Here is a 24,154-nt window from a genome sequence, read left to right on the forward strand (position 1 = left end):
TGCTCCTTTTAAGCCAAACCCTGATCCTCTCCAACAACCTCCTGGGCACTGGCACCTCCTTTCTAGCAGGCGGAAGCGAAGCCCTCAGCTTCGACCTGGCACCTGCTTCCTCTCGTCCAATCCCACTGGACATTGTCCTGGCTCCGCCCACTTGCGGTCGCCTTCAACCCCGCCCACTTCGGAGGGAGCCCTTGGGGTCGACTGCACCTGCGCAATGCGGCTAGTGGGCGGAGCGAGGACCCGAGGCGGGGCTGCCGCGAGGGCTCCGAGCCCGGGCTGCTCGGAACTAGCAGTCCTCCGGGCGGGTCTGAGGTAGTAGGGGTTTCGTCATCTTCTCCGCCGCCCTCGAAAGTAAACTTTGCCACTCCACCCGCGGGGTCCCCAGTTCTCGCCGCAGTGCCTCCGGGCGCCGCGGTCCTGCGACAGGGCCTGTCTGCCTCCCCCGGCGTGGGGCCTTGGGCGCCATGGACGCGTCGGCGCTGGAGCGGGACGCCGTGCAGTTCGCGCGGCTGGCAGTGCAGCGCGACCACGAAGGCCGCTACTCTGAGGCGGTGTTTTACTACAAGGTAAGGACGGACATCCGGCTCGGTCCGCGTCCCCAGATCGAGTGTTGGCGGAACCCGAGGCTGAGGGGCGGGGTCCTGCTCGGGCCGCGGAGCCCTGCTTGTCAGGCCGCAGATGCCCGCCGTTCTACTGCTTGGTTGCCGCCGGGTTGGGATGGGGAGTGAGTGCCCTGTTCGCTGTCTGTTGGCCTTGATGCAACACTTGATGTGAGGCCAACCGTGGGTGATCTGTCAGAATATGCCAATAGTGCATGTTCGAGGTAGAAAAGAAAAAGTAAATTAGGAAAGAAATTCATCTTACTCTAGCATTCGATGTATGTATCCGTGATATTTTTTCTGAATGTATGTGTGTATACACTGCTTTTTAACCCAAAACTTGAATCATCGTTTGTTCTATTTTGACACCCCACTTCTGCATTGTACCTAGATAACATTTCTAGATAGCATGTTCTGTATTTGGTTGTGGCTTTCCAGCATTATAGTGGTGCAGTTAAAATCCTTAGAGTTTTTTTTTAAAAAAAATTGTGATACTTCTTTTGGAGGATTGACTGGGAGCACAGTTGCTAAATCATCCTTTGCTCTCCAGTCGTGAAGGTTTGCAAACACACCCCCCTCCAGTTGTGTCTTCATTATATGGGCATCTTTTCCTTGATTATACGGAAATAGTAAATTTTTTCCCCCTATGCTTATGTGCTATCAGTAAAGCATGGTTTGCTTTCCGCTAATATTTTGCTATTCTTATTTTAAAACCTACCTTATATTTAGACAGTTTTGATTTGTTTTAGGGTCATTCGTTTTAAGTTTCCTAATTTTGATTTTACAATCCTACCTCCGTACCACAGCCGAGTGTGAGTGTGTGTGTGTGTGTGTGTGTGTGTGTGTATCTGTCTGTCTCCCTGCCCCGTCTCCTTCTTTCTCGGGGATCTTGCTATATAGTGAAAGCTGTTTTTAAATTTGTCTTCCCTTTGCCTTAGCCTTCCCATTGCCTTAGCCTTCCCATTGCTGAGATTTACAGGAATGCTTGACTACCAGGTGATAGTTCTTTAAAAGAAAATTCTGTTGTAGTTTTGTGAAACAACTTCAACAAATACTAAGTCAGTAAAATACTACCATATAGTCTAATGTGGCCGCACCTGCTTATTTGCTTGTAATCTGCTCCCCGGCCCCCCAGTACAGTGAGGTAAGAGGATCACTGAGTTCAGGCTGACTTGAGCTACCTTGTAAGACTCTCTCAATATAAATAGCCTTTTCTAAAACAAAAGAAACTATGTAACCCTTTTTTTTTTTCCTTTTAGAAGTTGTCATTTAGGAATTAAAACTCATCCTTTAGGAAGTTAAAAAGTGAGGAGGGTTCCCATCTTCAGCACTGTGTAAAACTAGAGTCAGGAGGACCAGCCAGCTTAGGACATATGAGAGAGGACATATGAGAGGAGGAGAGAGACAGAATGAGGGGGGCGGGGTTGAGAGAGCAAGCATACTAGAGCAAGAAAGAGCTCTAGTTAGCACTGTAATCCCAGCACTTTTCAGGTAGAGGCAGGTGGATCTCCATAAATTTAAAGCTAGCTTGGTCTGCTTTTCAGTTTCCAAGCCAGCCAGGATTACATACTGAAACCCTGTCTTTAACTTTCTTTTCTTTTTTCTTTTTTTTTTTAAAGGAGAGTAAAAAAGTAATTGTATTTTTGCCTGATTCTGTTTTTTCCCTGATTCTGTTTTCACTTGTGAATATAAATGAAATGAGTAAAATAAAGTTGGTAACTATCTGACTTTTTAAAAAAGTGAGGTGAGGGGCTGGAAAGATGGCTCAGCGGTTGAGAGCACTGACTGCTCTTCCAGAGGTCCTTAGTTCAACTCCCAGCAACCACATGGTGGCTCACAACCATCTGTAATGGGATCCGATGACCTCTTCTGATGTGTCTGAAGACAGCTACAGTGTACTCATACACATAAAATAAATAAAATCTTAAAGTGAGGTGATTATTTGAAAATCAGTACTTACCTGTGAGGGATAAAATAGACTCTAAACTAATATTTAATTTACATATAAGAGGTTCAGTTATTGAAGTATGATGTATTTTAATGATTATGGTATATGTAACATTAGGAATTTAATGTTTACTGTTTATGTGGAAATTTATTTTTTTCTCCCTTAAAATAGCCAGCCTTATGGACCCTGAAGAAGTCATCCTTTCTGCTCCACCTGGGTGTTATGGTTGAAGTTCTCATGGGGTCTAAACTGCATTTACTGACTTTATAGGACTCAGTTAAACAACTTCTGTTCAAAAACTGGCTTGCAAAATGATGAAACAGCATGAGGCCTATGAGGTGTAGCTCACTCAGCTCCTGCAGAGAGGGGCTGCCACTTGCAGGAACCTCTGTCTGCTCGTGCTGGGTGGGCAGCATTGTTAGCCTTAGCCCAGTAGTGGGAAATGGGAGCTCTTCCTCACTAGTCAGAGCCCAGTTGGCTATGGAAGTTACGGGATGCTAGAAGGCAAATCGGGTTTTCTTAATTCAGTTTCTCTCATAAAACTGAAATCTACTTTAATATGTTCTATCCTAATATTTTAATTCTAATTTGAGACTTTTTACTTTTACATTTTCTTGTGATTTTTTTTTTAAGTTGATGTTTTGTTTTGTTTTGTTTAATGATTTGGTTCTGGTGGTCCTGGATATTGGAACTAGGGCCTTGTACATGCTAGGCAACTGCTATGCCAGAGTTAAGTTCCAGGCCCTGTTTTAAGGCTTTTAAGACTCAGTGTGCCTTTTCAAAGTATATAATTTACATCTGATTTATACATAAGGAAACAGAAAACATGTAAATCACAGCTATTCTGAAGAAGTGTTTAATAATTGGGTTCTTAAATTTTTAACTGAGTATAAGGATATTGAAAATGGAAGAAAAGGTATTAGAGGATTTTATAACTTATTTGCTGTATGAAAAATATCTTGAAGATGTTTTTGTTTTGTTATCATGAAATGAATAGAAAATTAGTAGCAATTAAAAATTACATTATGATAGGCCTTTTGGATTCTTTGAGTTATATTATTATTATCTTTTAAGGAGGCTGCCCAGGCTTTAATTTATGCTGAGATGGCAGGATCCAGCCTAGAACGGATCCAAGAAAAGATCAATGAATATCTGGAAAGAGTCCAAGCTCTACATTCTGCAGGTCAGTCATAGCCGCCACTTGCTTCTCTCCTGTCCACCTACCACATTCACTCCATGCTTTTCCTGCCTCTCCATCTTGGATCTTGATACTCACTCTTTCTGCTCACTGAGAAGAATCTCTTAAAGAAATTTAACACATCATGATGTGGAAATGAATGAATAGATCTATTAGAAGAATGTTAGAGATAATAGAGTATACTTAGTTTTCTCTAGCTTCAGAGATAGTAGATTCTCTACATTGAATTTATCACTGACACAGGATGGGGACACTGTCAGAGCCTGCTGTTAAAGTATCACACATGTCCTCTTCTGACCCTAAAGTTAAGTCACTAATTGTCTTTAGTTTTTTTTTTTTTTAATAAACAGCATAGCACGTGCCACAAGAGAAGCATATAAGAGCTTAGTGATCAGTTTTGTTAGAGAAAAAGGGTTTGTGTCATCTGTTTATGTGGGTGGAAAAAGATAATGCTAACATTTAGCTTAGAAATATATTTACCGGGCTGGCTAGATGGCTCAGCGGGTAAGAGCACGGACTGCTCTTCCGAAGGTCCTGAGTTCGGATCCCAGCAACCACATGGTGGCTCACAACCACCCGTAATGAGACTGGACGCCCTCTTCTGGTGCATCTGAAGACAGCTACAGTGAATTAAGCCGGAGCGAGCGGGGCCAGCAGAGGTCCTGAGTTCAGTTCCCAGCAGCCACACACATGATAGCTCATGGCCATCAGTACAGCTACAGTGTACTCATACACACAAAATAAATAAAGTAAATTTTAAAAAAAAAAAAAAAGAAAGAAATATATTTACCTCTTTAGGATGATTTTTAGACTCTCCACCCCCTTTTTTTCCTTTGCTGGATAATTCACAGAGAAATACTCAGGAATTTTACTCTAAATGGATGTTGTTACTGCCTGCCACTTGTTCTGAGTGGAATGAACAGTTACAGGCACAGAGCTAGGATAAAGTCTATGTGATCTACTTGGATTCCCTGTTACAACAGCAGTCTTCTAAAAGGTTGCTAGGTTACTTTAAGATAATGTCCAGAAGTTGCATGTGTTGTAGGAATTGTCTATGTAGACAGTTATAGTAACCCCTGCATTCAGAATATCTTCTTTCAAACTCTGAGAGTAGCTCAGTTGGAGCACTTATTTAACATACTTGAGGTTATATTATGGGTTTCCTTCTCAACATGGGGGTGGGGTACATAGGACCCAACATGATTAAAAAGAATTTCATTTTCCAGCCAAGTAAATGAAGTTTATGCCTTGTTTTATAAATAATTCACATTATTTCATATATTATTTCCCCAGAAAATTATTTTTAAAGTTTAGAAGGTAGTCCTTCGGGACTATTTCTATACTTCTTTATTTTTCCTTTCTTTCTTTTATTTTCTTTCTTTCTTTCTAAAATGAAATTTTATTTTATTCTTGGTCTTATGTTTGTTTGTTTGTTTGTTTGAGACAGGGATTCTCTGTATAGCCCTGGTTGCCCTGGAACTCACTCTGTAGACCAGGCTGGCCTCGAACTCAGAAATCCGTCTGCCTCTGCCTCCCAAGTTCTGGGATTAAAGGTATGCACCACCACTGCCCAGCTTCTTTGTCCATTCTATAGATGTTTCCCTTTATTTCAACAATCAACTGAATGAATGTTTGGGCTAACCGGTAAGTAAGTAGGTGGTAGAAGTGCCCTCAGGAGGCCAGAAGTTAAATGCAGAAACAGAACAATAGAAACACTGCAGTGTTGTAATTTGGCCAAATGTTAATATAGACTTCTCTAGAAGGAAAAAATTGTATGATGATACTAGCGTAGGAGTAGGAACTGTTAACTAAAGGGAATTTCCATCTTTTTCTGACTTATGTGTACACAGTCATATCCAGTCAGTGTTCTCTAAATCCTTAAAGTTCTTCAAGTAGTTGTGAAAAAATACAAAATTATTTTTTTCTCTAGAGAATTAGGAAATATCTCATTACTTTGTATTAAATACAGCAGAACTTTATTAGATTTTTTTTTTTTTTTTTTGGTTTTTCGAGACAGGGTTTCTCTGTATAGCCCTGGCTGTCCTGGAACTCACTCTGTAGACCAGGCTGGCCTCGAACTCAGAAATCTGCCTGCCTCTGGGATTAAAGGCGTGTGCCAACACTGCCCGGTGGAAAAGGATTTTTAATATAGACAATATTTTAATTGTTTGAACATTTTCCTTATTTTGGTCTGTAATATAGCATATGTAATCTGTAAGAAGTCAGTGGTTTCTGTATTTATTACTTTAAGCAAAAAAGGATTATAGGTTTCTCGTTCTGGATATTTATTGAAATGAAATCAGCTAATATAGAACTGTCCCATTCTTTTGTCACTTGGCTTCTTTCACTAAGCTTTTGTGAGATTTTCATTTGTGAGGTTTATAGGCTATCTCAGTACTCTACTCCTTTTCGTGGTTAAGTAAGTACTCCACGCCACGCTTTGTTTGCCACTTATCAAGTGGTGAGTATTTGGGCTATCTCCCTTTTGTGTATTGTGAATGATGCTGTGCACATTCAGGTACTACTGGATGCACATTTTATGCTTACAATTGCAGCAGCAGAGCTGGTTCAAGTTTCTTAGTTCCGTCTTGCTCTTAAACACACACACTCTCTGTCTCTCCTCTTCTGTGTGTGTGAAGAGTGCTGGCAGTGGCCTTATTCATGCAGAGCAAGTGCCCTACCACCTAGATAGCCTCAGCTCTGCAATCCTTACTTTTTGTTATTGTTGTTTATTGTTTGTTTTTTTGTTGTTGTTGCTGACCAGATTTTGCTGTACAGCTTCAAACTCTGATATCCCCTTCTCTACCTCCCAAGTGCTGGGATTACAGAGTTCCACCACCAGAATTGACTTATTATTGACTTTTCTATTTTTAGTTGTCCTAATGGATGTTAAGTACCATCTCACTGGGCTTTGATTTTCATTGCTTGAGAGCCGATGATACTGAGCATCTACACATGTGCTGTGGACTAGAGAGATGGCTCAGGAGTTAAGAGTATTTGCAGAGCACCTAGGTTTGATTTCTAAAACCCACATGGTGGCTCGCAGCTGTCTGTAACTCCAGTTCCAAGGGATCTGACACCCACTTCTGACCTCCAAGAACACTAGGCATGCACATGGTGTACAGACATACATACAGGCAGAACACCCACACACATAAATAAATAAATCTTTTAAGACAAAACAAAAAAACCCCAAATTGAAATACTTATTTCAAAGAGCAGTAAAAGCATGGTGGTTTTCCCTGGCCCTTGATAGGTAAGAACAGCAGGAGCTTTATCATCAGGGCCTAGTATTGTCTTACTAAAGAGGTAATGACTGTGACTGTCCTTCTCCTTCTTCCTTTCCTTCTTCCTCTCCCTCCTTCTCTTCCTCGTATCCATTTTGGTACTAGCCATTGAACCAGGGCATATTGTGAGGCAAGCTCATTTTGCCCCTGAGCTGCACCCCCAGCCCTGTGTGTTTCTTAATATTTAGCATTTTCCAAGTTTTTGCTTTGCTTTTATGGAGGGAGAAGAATATGAGGAAGACTCCTTTGTTTTGTTTTTTTATTTTAATGAAGGGAGTGCTATTGGAAAAAATAATTGAAGGGAAACTTTAATAAAGCATTTCTAGTATCTTGTCCCTGATGTTTGAATAATTGAGTTTGGACAGGGGGCTTAAGATTATGAGACAGGGAAGAAATTCCTTTCAAAAAAGATTTTTGTGTACTTTGCTAATGTTTTAAATGTCTTAAATATATTAAAGAATGTCTTAAATATATTAAAATATTGGTGTTTCCTTGGCTGCTCCAAGTAATATTCTGTGTGTTTTTTTCTTTATCCTGTACTAGTTCAGTCAAAGAGTACTGATCCTTTGAAATCAAAACATCAGTTGGATCTAGAGCGCGCCCATTTTCTTGTTACACAAGCTTTCGATGAGGATGAGAAGGGGAATGTGGAAGATGCCATAGAATTATATACAGAAGCTGTGGATCTCTGTCTAAAAACCGTAGGTATAGCTGTGAGTTAAACTTGATGGAATTATGTTAAGAAACCACTTCACTTACTAACAAATTTATTTATTCTGCCATTCTATCATTATAAATAAAACTAATGTAATCTTCATAAAAATGTTGAGTAGAAAGTTAATAACAGTTTTATACCTTATTACGTACAGTTTTACTGCTATTGAATCACTAAGCAATTGTGTTTTAAAATTACATTTGCTCATTTTTAAGCTGTTAGTAACTAAAACTTGTATAAGAACAGTTCATTATCACAGATCTGTGAATTTAGTATAATTTTTTTTTCAATTTCATGTAGTAAAAAGAAAGTAATGGTTTGGGAGAGCTTCATTAACTTGCCATATAAAATTTATAAGCTAAGTGGTTTAGCATGTAGATTAGTATTTAGTGCTCCTGGTGGACCATGGCTGAGACACTTAGCTTCAAGAAGTACCTACTATTTAAGAGCACAGTGCATTTGTCAGGGTTCCCATTGTTTTCACGTGCCAGCTTTCTGGCAGGTTGTTGGGGTCAGAAAAACCTTGATTTCTATAACTTTGGAGAAGATAGATAAGTGCTGCTCTGTCCAGGCTCCTTCTGCTCAGCCCTCTGTGTACATGTTTATATGTTTATGGTCTAATTAGCACTTGTTTAGAGAAATGGCTTTTAAGTTCACCCCAGTGACAAGATACACAACATAGTTTTAAGTGATAACCTTTAAAGACAGAAATAAAATGTTGTATTTATTTACTCATAATTTCAAGAATTTTCAAAAGAATATTTTATTTTTGTATAGAAATATGGATTAAATAAATAAAGAACTGTGCTTTAGAATGTCTATCTCTTTCTCTTAAGTCTTCTGAAACTGCTGATAAGACTCTGCAAAATAAATTGAAACAATTGGCTCGACAGGCACTAGATAGGTGAGTTTTGTCACTCAAATTCTTATCAATGGATAGCATGATTTTTTTTTTAAACATACCATTTATTGTAATGTGTGATAGAGGTCTTAATGTTGCTCCATAAGCTGAGACTTAAAAGTCTACCCTTTCTTGCTGAGAAAATTAACCTTCTTTCTAGCTCCTTGCTTTAGCCATCTATTATTCAAGAAGTGTCAATTTTTGTTGTATAGAAAACAGTGCTGTGCTGTTTGGTTGGTTTTATAGTCCTAACATTACTAAGTGTCTGTGGGATTTTTGTTGCTTGAACCTAAGATCTTCTGCATACTATTCAAACATTATACCAGTGAGCTATACTTCCAGTCCCTGACAGTCATATTTTAAATGGAATACTTCCTCTGTATTGTATAATATCAAACTTCCAAGACAGGTTTTCTGAAAGCCCTCCAGAATTACTATAAAAATAGATGTTGGGAATGGCCTTCCATTCCTAGCATTACATCATGTGTGTGGCCTTCATTTCAAGCTTGGGTCACTTCTGAGCCTGGTCTGAGCATTTTATTTGAAGTTGAGTCTCCCCTAACACTTTGATTCTGATTGCCCCGTCTCAGTATTCTTTCCTATTGTTCTACCCCACTGTGGAATACACAGAAAGACCAGTTGTTGTATTTGTTGTTGATGCCTGTATTGCATTCAGCCTTCATTCTCTATTGGAAGCTTGAGGAGACAGATTGTATCTGTTTTGTTCAGTGCTTAAGTAACACCTAGTAGGGTGCCTAACAGTTGTGTTCAGTAGGTAGTTGTTGAATGAATAGATATGTGTAATGTAAATATGTATGCATACATACACATAATATGAATAAGGTATAAATGAATTATACCTCTTTCAAGAGTTGAAGTAGAAAACTACTGTCTTATAAAGGAAAGGAGTGGAAACTCCATCTTTTTCTAGAGTGTGAACTTTGAAATCACCTTAGTTTGCAGCTCTACCATGGCTGTGTTCTGGCTCTTTCTTTGAGCTATATAACTTGTCTCTTCCCTGCTTCAGCATTAGTTAAGCTTTAGTTTGTTTACCCAAATTCATGAAGGAATAACACTTGACACAGTTGCCTTCTCCAGTTTCCATGACATGGGTTACCATGTTCACCTGGCATAGCTCCTTTTCTATTGTTATAATCATCATTGGTTTTTATTCTTGTGTAGATAAATCGTCCAGTATTTCTGAATGCATCCTACGCAAAGGCCAGTAGGTTGAGGTTTTAATTATAGGTTACTGTAGGATCTGTTAAAGATTCAGGAGCTTCTTTCTAGGGAAATCTATATCTTGACATATAATTTTGGAGTGTCACAAGACTTGTGAAACTCGTATGTGGCTCTTGGATTAAGAACATTTTTAGCTTGTTAGTTCTTTGACAGAACAATCAAAGCCCCCTGTATATCATGGATGCCCTTTGTCATCAGTCCTGCTTTCCTTTCACCTCACGCCTGCCTTCTCTCATTCATGCTTTTCACAGGCCTGTAGACTTCCTTTTGCAGTTGCCATAGTTACTCAGCTGTCTGTTACTGCTGCCCAGTGTATGTCTGCTTCCTCCCTACAGTGAACTTCTCTGATTCAGTCATTAAATATAAGCATCCTTCCTTTGATTCACCCTCTTTCCTTGGTCACTAGGGCTATTATTTCTTTGGGGTATTCATTTGCATGAAATGCTTCTGTCCTGGCATCTATCATTTTGACACCATTGTCTTTTTTATCCACAGAACCTTAAAGATAGGATTTATACATTATTATACAATCTTTACCTTGCATAGTATCTGACATATAATAAATGTTCATTTAAGTAGTACTTATAAAACATGTGTAGTAGCTTATAAAGAGAAGTTTTGATTAGGATTAAGGGTTTTATGATTAGGATGCTTTGCTAACTGGAAGTAAGTTTTGTGTCCTGTAACTTTAAATGAAACAGTTAGGAAGTAGAGGTGAGAGGATTAGAGCTTTGAGACTACTTTGCAGCAAATTTGAGCCCAACCTCTTTTTGAGACTCTGTGTCATAAAAAACAGAAGCCTAAACTAGAGGAAAACTAAAACATTTCTTCTGTGCTTCTGTTTTAGAGCAGAAGCATTGAGTGAACCTTTGACAAAGCCATTTTGCAAACTCAAGTCAACAAATATGAAAACAAAGACTCCTCCAGTAAGAACACATTTTCCTCTAGGACCTAATCCTTTCCTTGAAAAGCCTCAACCATTTATAAGTCCACAGTCATGTGATGCACAAGGACAGAAATACACAGCCGAAGAAATAGAAGTGCTCAGGTAAATCCACTTACAACTCATTGTAATGAAAAATTTAAATGTAATACTACAGATCATTTCATTCTGAATTGTCTTCAGATCTTTGTTGTGATACATTGTGCTGTTATTTAACATCATTAGATTATCAGCTTGAATAGTTAAAATGTGTTGGTTCTAATATGTTTTAGTGTTAGCATTTCTTCCTAGACATCTACTCTGCAGAACTGAGTCCTGGAGATTGAGGAGCACAGCAGCTGGGTCAGGCTGCTAATGCTCTGTGCACCTTTGCAACCACAACTCTCATGGTCATGGGGGTTACTTTGACATAGCCAGCACACAAGTGCTGGAGCTGTGCATACTTTTTCATTTTTGAAGAGTTAAAGAAAATGAAAATAGGCCGGGCAGTGGTGGCGCATGCCTTTGATCCCAACACTTGGGAGGCAGAGGCAGGCAGATTTCTGAGTTCGAGGCCAGCCTGGTCTGCAGAGTGAGTTCCAGGACAGCCAGGGCTACACAGAGAAACCCTGTCTCGAAACACCAAAAAGAAAAAAAAAATGAAAATAGAATTATGACAGAAACCACTTTGTGAAACCTAAACTGTGCATGACATCTGACTTTATAGGAAATATTCACAGACCCCTGGTCTGGGCAGATAGCTTAGTGTATTTGAAAGCAGCCATGGGGGCTATTAAAAATGCAGAACCTGAGCTGGCATGACACTTGCCTGTAATCCCAGCACTCTGGAAGAAAGACTTATAAATTCAAATTCAAGATCAGCATGGGCTGCACAAGGAGACTCTACCTCAAAAAAGAGTAACAGCAAGATCCAGGATAATGTCGAGTTTCTTGACTGTCTTCTGAGTCAGTTGATGAGTTGAGAGAGGATAATCTTTGAGGCAGCTGGCTGTTCTTGAGTTGGGGAGGTCATTTTATTTTGGGCACTCATAGTTGGAGGTTGAACTGAAGGGAGCGGCATTGTCTCCTAGGTCACAGCCTTCCAGAGCAGCTCCTTTCTTGCTGACGATTTTAATTATACACGTATTAACCTGATTCCTTTGCCTAGGGAAAATAGTATGTGAACAAACAAAATACAAAACAACAACAAAAAAGACCTTTTAAAGCTGAGGCTTTAAGTTAGTGTTTTAGGGTTTTACTATTTTTGTGATAAAACACCATGACCAATACATTTTAGGGAGGAAAAGGTTTATTCAGCTAAAGTGTTGTTCAACTATGTTTTCATATCACTGTTTGTTGTTAAAGGAAGTCAGGAGAGGAATTCATACAGGGCAGGAACCTGGATGCAGAAGATGATGCAAAGGCCAAGGAGTGCTGTTGCTTACTGGCTTGCTCCTCATGGCTTGCTCAGCCTACTTTCTTATAGAATGCAGAACCATGAGGGTAGACATGGCACCATCTACAATGGGCTGGACTCTACCCTATCAACTACTAATTAAGAAGATGTCCCATAGGCTTGCCCACACCCAATCTTTTGGAGCCGTTTCCTCAACCGAGGCTAGCCAGAACAGTGAAAATTCATCATTTTGTCTACTTAAAATCTGTGTGCTACTTTTATATATACTACAATTTGAAATTCCACACTGTAACAAAACAACTCTCTGAAAACACAGCTATTCTTCATACAAGTGAAAATGAGGGTACCTGTCCCAACATTTATTATATCCATCCATTGCTGACTGCTTTATTATCCAATGACTAAGTAAATTACTCTGTATATACTCTTAAAAAAAAGCAGTTCTATTAGAAAGAGATTGTTACTAACATGGTGACACATTCTGCAATTCCAGCACTTGAGCTGCTGATGCAGGGATTTTTGAGTTCCAGGCCAGGCGGATAGCCTGGGCTGCATAGTGTAGTAAGCCCTATCTCAGTTAAACAGCACCAACAAATAAGTCCCCCAGAGGAGATAGCTAATAGACATAAAACCAAAACAAAACAAGCAGAGCCTCAACAAACCTCACTTGAATTTGTCAACAGATCATAGCTGTTTCTACGACATTTTCCTCTTTCAGGACTTTGTCCATATTGGCATAGCCAGAATATAGAAAGACCACATTTTTTAAGGGTTGTATTATGTTTTTAAATTCCTAAATAACTAAGTTACTGCTTTGTTTCTTTGGAAGTAGGATAGACTTGGCTTTGTATCCTTGTCTTGGACACAAAAGCCAATTTTAAGACTACAGTTTTTCTGTAGTCCCTCTCCCCCCCATTGCTAGTGCTATTTTAGCTAATTAAATATTTGTGCTGAAGGTTGAATCTTACACATGATAGCAAAAGTGCTACCACTGTTCTACATCCCAAACTCAGAATGTTAATTTTAAAAGAATGTTCTTATTAAACTGAATTGAATAATAACAGTGATTACCTGGTATTTTTTTTTTTTTTATCAAAACTGTCCAAATAAAGCCTTGAATACCATGAAGTTGTTGATTTAATACACTTATACTTTGTCGCTGAAATTTTACCTTTGGTATTAGCTAAAAGGCTGAGAAGCTATTGTCATTTAAATTTAGAATTTAAGTAAGATTGGTAATTAACATAGACTTGAAAACTCAGATCTTTTTCTTGTGCCTTGTAGGACAACATCAAAAATAAATGGTGTAGAATATGTTCCTTTCATGAGTGTTGATCTAAGGGAACGTTTTGCTTATCCAATGCCTTTTTGGTAAGTAAGCACTTTTAACTTCCAGGATCATTTAAAGAGTTTTTCAGTACACTGAAGTCCAGTTTGCTTCATAGCCTTAAAATTAAATTTTGTGTATCATGTTGGTTGGGAAAGAGTATTTATGGGAAAGAAGTTGGAAATTGCCCAATAAATGTACTAAGGAGACATTTGTCTAGTTGATGATTGGATCACAATAGAAAAAAGTTGAGAAAGTAACTAAATGTCTAGAGATGTACTCAAATACCTACACAAAGATACTGCTACACAATTATAAGAATAAACCACTCTAGTATGTGCTGAATGGATATATTTAAAGAGATGTAAATTTGTGGTTTCAATTTATATGTATATTAAGATAAGGCTGGTGAGATGGCTTGGTGGGTAAGAGCACTGACTACTCTTCCAAAGGTCATGAGTTCAAATCATAGTAACCACATGGTGGCTCACAACCATCCGTAATGAGATCTGACGCCCTCTTCTGGTGTGTCTAAAGACAGTGACAGTGTACTTACATATAATTAAAAAAAGAAAAAGATAAGTCACATCTCTAATACTGGAGTGTCTAAAAGAAAAAATACAGCATGAGCAATCAAAATTGGGGACAATTTAAAAACAATTGAAAAAGTAGGATTATAAAATAAACTCCTTTAATTTGCAGGACATAGTTCATTCAGGGAGGTGTGGCCATAGGCTTGGATGTTTTCTTTCACTTTTTTCTTTTTTTGTATAATTATTTGCTTAATGCCCCTTGCTGAGAGTTATAAGCTTCAGAAGGACAGAGACCATGTCTATTTGACCGTGTCCCACCCCATAGCTAGCACGATATCTGTTTTAGAGTAAGTACTCAAGTTGTACTGAATAAATTAAATTTGGAGAAGAATAGATGAATACTAGCATGAACTAAGTGGCAATATTTTTCCATTTTTGTTATCCAAATTATTTTACATAGAGAATACTGAAAAGAAAAAATAATTGTAAACATTTTAAGTTCATTTAACAGATTGACAGGAAAAGGGCTCCATAATGTAATTTCATTTAGAGCAGTGGTTCTCAACCTTCTAATTCGGCAACCCTTTAATACAGTTCCTCATGTTGTGGTGACCCCAACCATAACATTATTGTTGTTTCATAACTAATTTTGCTACTGTTATAGATTTTTAATGTAAATATCTGATATGTAGAATATCTGCTATGTGACCCCTGTGAAAGGGTTATTCAAATTCCCTAGTGGGGTCATGACACTCAGGCTGAAAATCAGATGTAGAAAGTGAAAGATTAAAAAAGAATTTTTTTTTGGCTGGTGATATGTTAACCTTTAAGTCATAAACATTGTATTTTATAAAATACTGTTAACAGCCTTATGAGTTGAAGACAAGAAATGTGTTTAAACACTGACTTAAATTACTCAGTAATTTGAGAGAACAAATACTATGGAATCTTAAATTTATATTCTGTAGGGTGAGCATAAGTTCAAGAACATGACTCAAAATTTTTCAAAAAATGTAGGTAATCTTTTATACTCAAGAGATTTACAACATGGGCTCATAAAAGTCTAGAGGTATCCTACCTACAGTGATTACAGTACTTGGGGAGTTTTCAGGTCATACTTGAGCACAAAGTCTTCTTTATCTACTACTCATTGGCAGTCTTGGATTAAAGAATGTTACACAACTTTGTTTTAGTTTGCATATTACACATTACACAAAGTCTTTTGAAATCTAGACAGATGTTGCCATTGCTGTAGGAAAATGAAGGCCTGGGTGGGAGAGATGGATGGTTTTATTTGGTATTATAGGTCAGCTTCAAAGAGGCACTGAAGCACAGAGCAAGTACAGTGTTTTGGATAACATGGTGGATTTGGCATCACAGACTTGGATTCAAATGTCATTTCTTAGCTGTATGACCTTTTTGTGCTTTCCCCAAAAATGCTTAACTGAATATAGTTGTTTTGAGAACTCAAGTGGAGACTAATATATAAAGTGCATTAGCATGATGCTTGGCACAAAGGCCACTGTTTATTAAATCAGTCTTTTTGTCCTTTCGAGAGGCAAGGGAGATCTGTAGCTCCTAAGCCTCAGTAGACAAGCTTGTGTCCTTAATGACTCCATTTAGTGTTGAGTTTCCTGAACCTCTTAACTGTGCTAAGTTAAATGTCTATACGATATTTCTAAGTAAATATAAGCTTCTGTCTTCACTTACTTATGTTTATTTTTTAAATTGGAGAAGGTGTTCAGATTAATTGAATTCAAGGTTATGTGTAAAGAGCCAGATTTGACTGGCTATTTCAGGAAGACAAAAGTGTAACTATATGATCTCTGCATCAAAAAGAAGGTTTCATTCTGGCTTCAAGTCGTCTTTAAAAATTATTATATTCTTTTAACTTTTATTGTTACCTCAGTGATAGATTGGGCAAGCTTCCATTGTCACCTAAACAAAAAACTACATTTTCTAAGTGGGTACGACCAGAAGATCTCACCAACAATCCTACGATGATATATACTGTATCCAGTTTTAGCATAAAACAGGTAAACATGTATTTTGTATAATGTTCAAGAAAGTTGTCACCAAGGAAATTTGAATCTAGATTTGATTTTTCTTAGATTCTCTGTATTTAGATGCATGGGTATAATTGCGAGAATTTCTCATCCTTCACGTTATTCTCAGCTTGACTTGGTAGTGCATACCTGTAACCTCAGCACTCATGGATCAGTGCCATATTGGGCTACATAGTAAGTTTGAGATCAGTCTGCACTGTCTAGTGAAGATTCTTTCTTAAAACAAGACCGAAGTCTTGTTAATTTTTTTTCTTCAGAGACAGCATTTTGCTGTGTTCTCCGAGTTGGCTTTGAACTCAGTAATCTCCAGCATCAGACTCCCAAGCAGACTGCAGGTGTGTGCCACCATGCCGGTACATTCTGTGTATTTTGGCTTTACCATTGGGAAAATGATAAGAAATTGTCTTGAGCACTTACAGATTTTTTTTTCAGTACTGGGAATTGAATTTAGGTCTTAGCATGCTAGGCAGTCACCCTATCATTGTGCTACAGCCCCAACTCCAGCTACAGATTTCTGCTTTTGCAGTTGTGAAACTTCAGAATTAAGTTTTGATGAAGAAATAGTTATAAAAGACTTAATTATTTAAGTATTTAATTCTTGGGGGCTAAGTCAGTAATGTACCTGCTGCATAAGCATAAGGACCTGAGTTGGCATCCCTAGAAGTACATAGAAGGTCAGGTGGGGCTCAGTGATGGAGTGAGGAGAGATGGTTCAGTGATGAAGAGCACCAGCTGCTCCTTCAGAGAACCTGGATTCAAACCAGCATCCACATGGCAGCTCACAGCTGTCTGTAACTCTAGTCCTGGGGGATCCAGTGCCACCTTTTGACCTCTTTGGGCACCAGGCATACATGTTATACATAGAATTACATACAGACCAAATACCCATACACATAACATTTTTAAAAAAGAAAAAGTCAGGGCTGGAGAGATGGCCGAGCAGGTAAGAGCAGCGACTGTTCTTCCAGAGGTCCTGAGTTCAATTCCCAGCAACTACATGGTGGCTCACAACTATCTATAATGAGATCTGATGCCTTCTTCTAGCATCTCTGAAGAGAGAAATGGTGTACTCATATACATAAAATAAATAAATAAATCTTAAAAAAAAAAAGAAAAGAAAAAGTCAGGGTGACTGCACACTACTATAACCCTAGCCTTGGGCATGCAGAGATAGGGATCCCTGAAGCTCTCTGGCCAGCCAGCCCACTTGAATTGGTAAGCCTCAAGTTCAGTGAAAGACCCTGTCTCAAAAAGTAAAGGGTAGATGAGTTTGATTCCCACTACTCATATATGGGGGCTCACAAGTGCCTTCAACTCCAGTTTCAGGATATCCAATGCCCTCTCTTGGCCTTTATGTGTATCCATACTCATGTGCACATACAGTCCAAAATAGACACATACAGCCCAAAATAGACACATACAGAGACACATAATTAAAAATAAACATACACATACACACACAAATATATTTTAAAAGTAAAGGTAGAAAGTGACTGAATGGAACATTGCCACCATCATTGACATTGGGCCTCCATGTATACCTGCATGTACATGCTTACACTCACGAGCACACACGCACACACACACAGAGTTGGGGGGCACACCCTAAGGATTTTAAATTAGCTTCACTGAAACACTTCTTCTAGGATTTGTTTGAATAAAATATGTAAGTTGGCAGCATGACATTTCTGTTTTCCTGTTTGAATAATAAGATATTTAGTATAAAAGCTAAGGATATAGGTATAATAAATATTGTATAAGTGTTGAAGTTACATGAATGAAAGAATGTGTTGTTCTTATTAACAGACAATAGTATCAGATTGTTCCTTTGTGGCATCATTGGCTATCAGTGCAGCGTATGAGAGACGATTCAATAAGAAGCTAATTACCAGGTAAATTCTTGTGTTTATCTTTTATATGATTGCTACTTAACTGGAAATTTAACACTTAGACCATATGCATGTCGAAAGTGGAGAGGATATATCACTAAACTTTTGTCCTTTCTATGGAAGTTAAGCAGATGATTCTAGAATGTGGGAAGTTCTTCTAATGCAGTAAGAACATATACATATATAACAAAATAATGTATGTGGAATATGTTTTGAAATTAATGTAATGAAAGTAGAAATCATGTACTATTTATATTTTGTAATTTTAACACTATAGTAAGTTGGCTACTAGGTACCTGTGCTTATTGAAGGATTCAAATAGATTAGTTTGAGTTAAGATGGGGTACAAATGCAAGATGTACATGAGATTTTGAAAACAGCAAAAAAATTGTGAAATTGGAAAATATTGTGTTGAGTATATGTTCAACTTATAATTGGATTAATTAAGATGTATTATTAGAATTAATTTGATTTTTAACTTTGTTTTTTTTTTTTTTTTTGGAGACAGAGTTTCTATGTTGCCTGTCTGTCTGTCCTGGGACTCATTGTGTAGACCAGGCTAGCCTTGAACTTACAGCGATCTACCTGCCTCTGCCTCCCTAGTATTGCAATTAAAGGCTTTTTCTTTTTAACTTTTAATGAGGCTGTAGGAAAATAGAAAATGACATGTATTAATCTTGGCTCTGACAGCTTTGAAATGTATTGAAATGTTTCTGATTTTCAGTTTTTGAAGGTTATATTAAGCACAAAACTACTCAGTGTAACTATAAACATAATTTTTATTAAGTTTGACCTAAGAATAAAGATAAATTGGACAGTCTTTTATTTTAGTTATTTGCCATATAAATAAACAGTTTTGAGTCTGCTTGATTTTGTGCAATATATTTTAAAAGAAATTTGGTAGTAAACGTTCTTAATGTGTATGGATGGGTATTTGGCTGTACCATGTGCCTTTTGTGCAACTGTAATTCATTAATTACATGATCGGATGTGATGTTCCTTTAGTCTGCACACAAAAATTGTCCTGGCCAGGAGAAGTGATACAGTACCCTTAGAGATTAGATGAGGGTGTTGGATTGCCTGGATGTTGAGTTAAAAATGGTTGTTAGCCACCATGTAGGTGCTAGGAACTGATTCCAGGGCCTCTGCAAAAGCAGCAGATACTCTTAAGTGCTGTGCCATCTCTCTAGACCTCATTATATAGTTTGAATTTATGTGGCTTCATCAGAATTGTACTTAGTGCCTTAATTATGATTTACTGAAATGACCTTACTTCTCAAAACCAATGATAAAAGTTAATTTTAACTGGCTTAAAATATGTCTACTTAGTATATGATTTGTTAAAACAGTTAAAAATTGAAGACTTTAGACTGTAGCTCAGCTAGTAAAGTGCTTGCCTAGTATATACAGGACGCTGAGTTCATACCTATAATCCCACTATTCTGAACGTGGAAGCAGGAAGATCAGAAGTTCAAAAATCTTCCTTTGCTGTGTGGAGAACTAGAAGCCTGAAGTATGTAAGACACTGCTTCAGAATATTGTGAAAATTTATATTCTAGTTTATAATTTTTGAAACTATTTTCTTAAACTGGGTGTAGTGTTCCATTTGGGAGGCTGAAGCAGAAGCATCATGTGTTCCAGGCCAACCTGGGTACATACTGGAATCCTATCTCAAAGGAAAAACCTGGGTACATACTGGAATCCTATTGCAAAGGAAAACCAAAACCAGAAAGTATTTAAAATGTTAAGATATTCTTGTGTGCATTTTTATAAAATTGGGAAGAAAGTAGCATTTATAAATGAATGGCATTTATTTAAATATAATATAAAGTCTTATATATTAGTTGATGTTGAATATTAATATTGGTATTTTAATATCTATTTTCCTTTCCCAAAGCATAATTTACCCACAGAATAAGGATGGAGAACCAGAGTACAATCCCTGTGGAAAATATATGGTAAAACTTCACCTCAATGGTGTCCCAAGAAAGGTGAATGTCTTTTCCTTCCCAGTTCCTACTTCCACCTCCTCTTTCTTCACCTCTTTACCTTTGAATCTTGAAGGAAAACAACTAAGAAAGGTTGACTGTGTAAAGATTTTAAAAGTTAATTTAGTTGATAAAGATTTATTTTTTAATTTGTGTGTGTGTGTGTGTGTGTGTGTGTGTGTGTGTGTGTGTGTGTGCATGTAAGCAAGAGCCACATATGTACATGTAGCTGTGGAGGCCAGAAGATGTTTTCAGATCCTCTGGACCTAGAGTTAGAGGTCCTTGGGAGCTGTTTGATATAGGTATTGGGAACTGACTGATCCTCTGCGAGAGCAGCAGGTGTTAACCACTGAACCACCTCTAAAACCCCATTAAAAAAATCTTTTCTTATAGATAGGTTTCATTGTTTTGCCCAGACTGTCTTTAGTTGATCTCAAGTGATCCTCAGGAGTAAACTGAAGCTACAGGCATGAGTAACTGTACTCAATTAAAACCTTTTTTAAAAAATGCTTTTCAAATACCTTATGCCAATTTCTAATAAAGAATTGCTAATGATTAAAAAATTTTGACCTTTTTTGACTTGTTTCCTTTCTGATGGGATGTTGTTAATGTACCCCATTCTGGCCTCAAACGGAATGCTTCCTGCCTCCCTCGGCCTTGAGGACAATGAGAAGGCTCTAACTTTTTAATTAATCAGGAAATCAGGATCAGCTAAATAGTTTCATGGGTAAAGGACTTCCCTTGCAAACCTAGTGGACATGAGTTCAATCCTTGGAACCCCTTGGAACATAAAAGTGGAAGGACAGTGAGAGTGACCTCACGACTGCCTCGGCATGTGCTTGCACACATGCACAATGAGAGTGACCTCACGACTGCCTTGGCATGTGCTTGCACACATGCACAGTGAGAGTGACCTCATGACTGCCTCGGCATGTGCTTGCACACATGCACATGCATCATGTGCATTCACACACAACAACAATAACTAATAATAACTTTTACAAATAATAATTTTTAAAATAAAAATGGCTTTATTCCCAGCATTCAGAAGACAAAGGCAGGCAGATAGAGCTCTAAGATTGAGGCCATCCTGGTCTATATAATAAATTCATGCTACACAGGACTACACAGTGAGATCCTGACTCAAGAAATAAATAAGTAAATAAATTAATTAAGGAAACCAGATAAATTAACTCTATTAGATCAGAAGACTTCATAAATAATTATAATGAGATATAGGAAACTTTTATTGTTTCTTGTGACATATATATAGTTTTAAATTATACTGCTGTGGTTTCTTTTAGCTGTCTGAACTCCATAATAAGGCCTTCCTTGTATTGTTAGCATTCTCTAGCACCTGTCTACCCCCAGGTTCCTGTGTCAAATTCAGCATCACCTGAGAGCTGTTAGAATTGTAGAATTTTAGGCCTTGCTTCAGATGTACTGAATCAGAGTTGCAATTTTTGTTTTACCCATTTTTACTTTATGTATGTGGGTATTTTGCTTTCATGCATGTCTGTAGATCATGTCCATGGCAGTGTCCAAGGAGACCAGAAAAAGACCATCAGACCCTCTAGAACAGTGGGTTGTGACCCCTTTGGGGGCTTGAGTGACTTTGTCACAGGAGTCACCTAACACCATCGGAAAACACAGATATTTACATTACGATTCATAACAATAGCAAAATTACAATTATGAGGTAGCAATGAAATAATTTTATGGTTGGGGTCACCACAACATGAGGAATTGTATTAAAGGGTTGCAGTATTAGGAAGGGTAAGAAACAGTGCTCTAGAATTAGAATTATAAACTATCATTATCTTAAATTGTGGGTACTAGGAATTGAACCCAGGTCCAAGAGAAGAATAATCAGTGCCATTAACCACCAAGTCATTCCTTTTGCCCCCAGAGTCTGCATTTTAACAAAATCACCTGGTGACTGAGACTGAAAATCATCGTTCTATAGCTCAGTAATACTTCCTCACCCCTAAGTAAGTCTGTTTTGGTAGAGTTTAGGATTGAGCCTGCTAGGGCTTTGTTCATAGTGAGGCAAAAGTTCTGTCTTTAAGCTGTATTGAATCCCCAGTCTGTCTAAGTGACATGAACTCACTTAGTTACATGCTATTCCTGAACTCATGCTTTAATCCATACAGACCTTGAACTTGTAATCCTGCCTCAGCTTTTGCAGTAGCCTAGATTGCAGGCCTAAAGCACAAGCCCCAGGCAACTTCCTGAAGTAGTGTGTTTGTGATGAGACCAGAACTTGCCTTTGTAACAGGCTGGGCGCTAATCCTAATGATGATGCTGTTGTTTGGGAACACCCTTTAGAATTGCATTGATTACTTAAAAACTAAACAATTTTAAGAAAGATAATAACCTCTTGTTTAAAAGAGTCTTTCAATGTTGAGGATGGTGGCACATACCTATTACCTAGCACTCAGGAGGCTGAGACAGGAGGATAGCTGGTTCAAGGCCAGCCTGGGTTACATAGCCTGTCTCAAAAAAATTTTTTTTTGAAGTAGTAATCGTTGTACTATTCTTAGATTAAAACTCTTCTTTTACCACTATGTTTTGTAAATAATTTTTAATATTAATTAGATATCATGTCTGTGGTGTTGCTTGCTCAATTATTTACATGTATTTTTTAGTTATAATATTGTACTTTTACAATTATAGAATAGGAATTTTTTTGTATGGTTAAACCAAAAATAGTAAGGCTCTTTTGTAACTTTATATGTATAATATAATATGTATAATATAATGTACATTCTCTAAATAATTTAATTTTATATATACACACATGCATATACAAATACATGTCTCTTGTAACTAGTGGCTTGTCAGTGAGATTATCTTGTAAGACTGCATAAAGACATTGTATTAAAATGATGAACATCTTATGAGGCTATCATTACTTAATAATAGATATATTGTGTCTATTATCCATGCAAATTTTTTTAATCTTGAGATGTAAAGGTATTTTGTTTCATTTAAGGAAGTTGATGTTCTCTTTCTGCAGGTGATAATTGATGATCAGTTACCTGTTGATCACAAAGGAGAATTGCTGTGTTCTTATTCCAACAATAAAAGTGAATTGTGGGTGTCACTTATAGAAAAAGCATACATGAAAGTTATGGGAGGATATGATTTCCCAGGATCCAACTCAGTAAGTTATGGGTATATATTATAGACACCTATAGATTAAAGTTTAAAGTTAATAGATGTGTTTGTTTATGGGGAAAAAAAGCAGATTATCAATGCCCTGAGAAATGTGGTCAGTTTCCTTATGATAAGAGTACCTATTTTTTTATGTAAGGACAGCACATTGTGCAAATTATGTATCCAGAAAAGCCTAAAATATATGTCTGCTGTGCTATTGAGATACCGAACAGTGGGGTTTTCCAGGTCAAATGAGGAGTGGGTATCATACTGATACTCTATTCTATTAACTTATTTATTCATTTTATATCCCTATCACTCCTTCATCCCCCCTTACATAGTCTCTCCCCTGATATTTAAAAAAATTCTCTTGAGTTCAGAGAGCAGAAAAACAACTTTATCTTCAGATTTAAACCTACCAAGATCATTATGCCAAATCAAATGAGCTTTAACAGCTCTCCTGAGGATTCTTTTTTAACAGCCTAAAACCACTGACAGTCTTGAAATGTGTTTATGTTTCAGAATATTGATCTGCATGCACTGACTGGGTGGATACCAGAAAGGATTGCCATGCATTCAGACAGCCAGACATTCAGTAAGGATAATTCATTCAGAATGCTTTATCAAAGGCAAGTGTATTTCCTGCCCTATCTCCTTTTGTTTCATTTCCTCCCTCCCGCCCTTCTTCCTTTTGAAGTAAAGAAGGCTGTTTAAAGGCATCATGCTTTCTTTAGAATAGAGATTGCAAAGCTGTCACATTTTGTCTTTTGACAGTGCAGGTGGACGCCCCCCTCCCTTGTGATCGTCCTGTCTGAGTGCAGGGATTCTGAGTGCTGGGATCACCTCATACAGTGCTCCTACAGGCTTCGTAGTTACCTTTAATGGTGGCTATAGATAATCCAGATTTTAGAAAATCCAAAGTAGTTGAATATGGAATTCGGAATGTGGAAAAACTATATGCTC

General features: G+C 37.7%; 1 protein-coding gene across 1 annotated transcript in view; it reads left to right on the forward strand.

Moving 5' to 3' along the window:
* The first annotated feature begins 200 nt into the window (after positions 1 to 200).
* Capn7 (calpain 7) overlaps positions 201 to 24,154 on the forward strand; it is a 39,737-nt gene continuing 15,783 nt past the window's right edge. The window contains exons 1-11 of the mRNA XM_031361774.1: positions 201 to 566; positions 3,622 to 3,730; positions 7,576 to 7,733; positions 8,584 to 8,651; positions 10,738 to 10,938; positions 13,514 to 13,600; positions 15,999 to 16,125; positions 17,962 to 18,047; positions 19,942 to 20,035; positions 23,052 to 23,198; positions 23,714 to 23,820. Coding sequence (XP_031217634.1) covers positions 465 to 566; positions 3,622 to 3,730; positions 7,576 to 7,733; positions 8,584 to 8,651; positions 10,738 to 10,938; positions 13,514 to 13,600; positions 15,999 to 16,125; positions 17,962 to 18,047; positions 19,942 to 20,035; positions 23,052 to 23,198; positions 23,714 to 23,820 — 1,286 coding nt within the window. The 5' untranslated portion in view covers positions 201 to 464. The remainder of the gene's footprint in view (positions 567 to 3,621; positions 3,731 to 7,575; positions 7,734 to 8,583; positions 8,652 to 10,737; positions 10,939 to 13,513; positions 13,601 to 15,998; positions 16,126 to 17,961; positions 18,048 to 19,941; positions 20,036 to 23,051; positions 23,199 to 23,713; positions 23,821 to 24,154) is intronic.

Source organism: Mastomys coucha, unplaced genomic scaffold (genome assembly GCF_008632895.1).
Source record: "Mastomys coucha isolate ucsf_1 unplaced genomic scaffold, UCSF_Mcou_1 pScaffold9, whole genome shotgun sequence".
Classification (NCBI taxonomy): domain Eukaryota; kingdom Metazoa; phylum Chordata; class Mammalia; order Rodentia; family Muridae; genus Mastomys; species Mastomys coucha.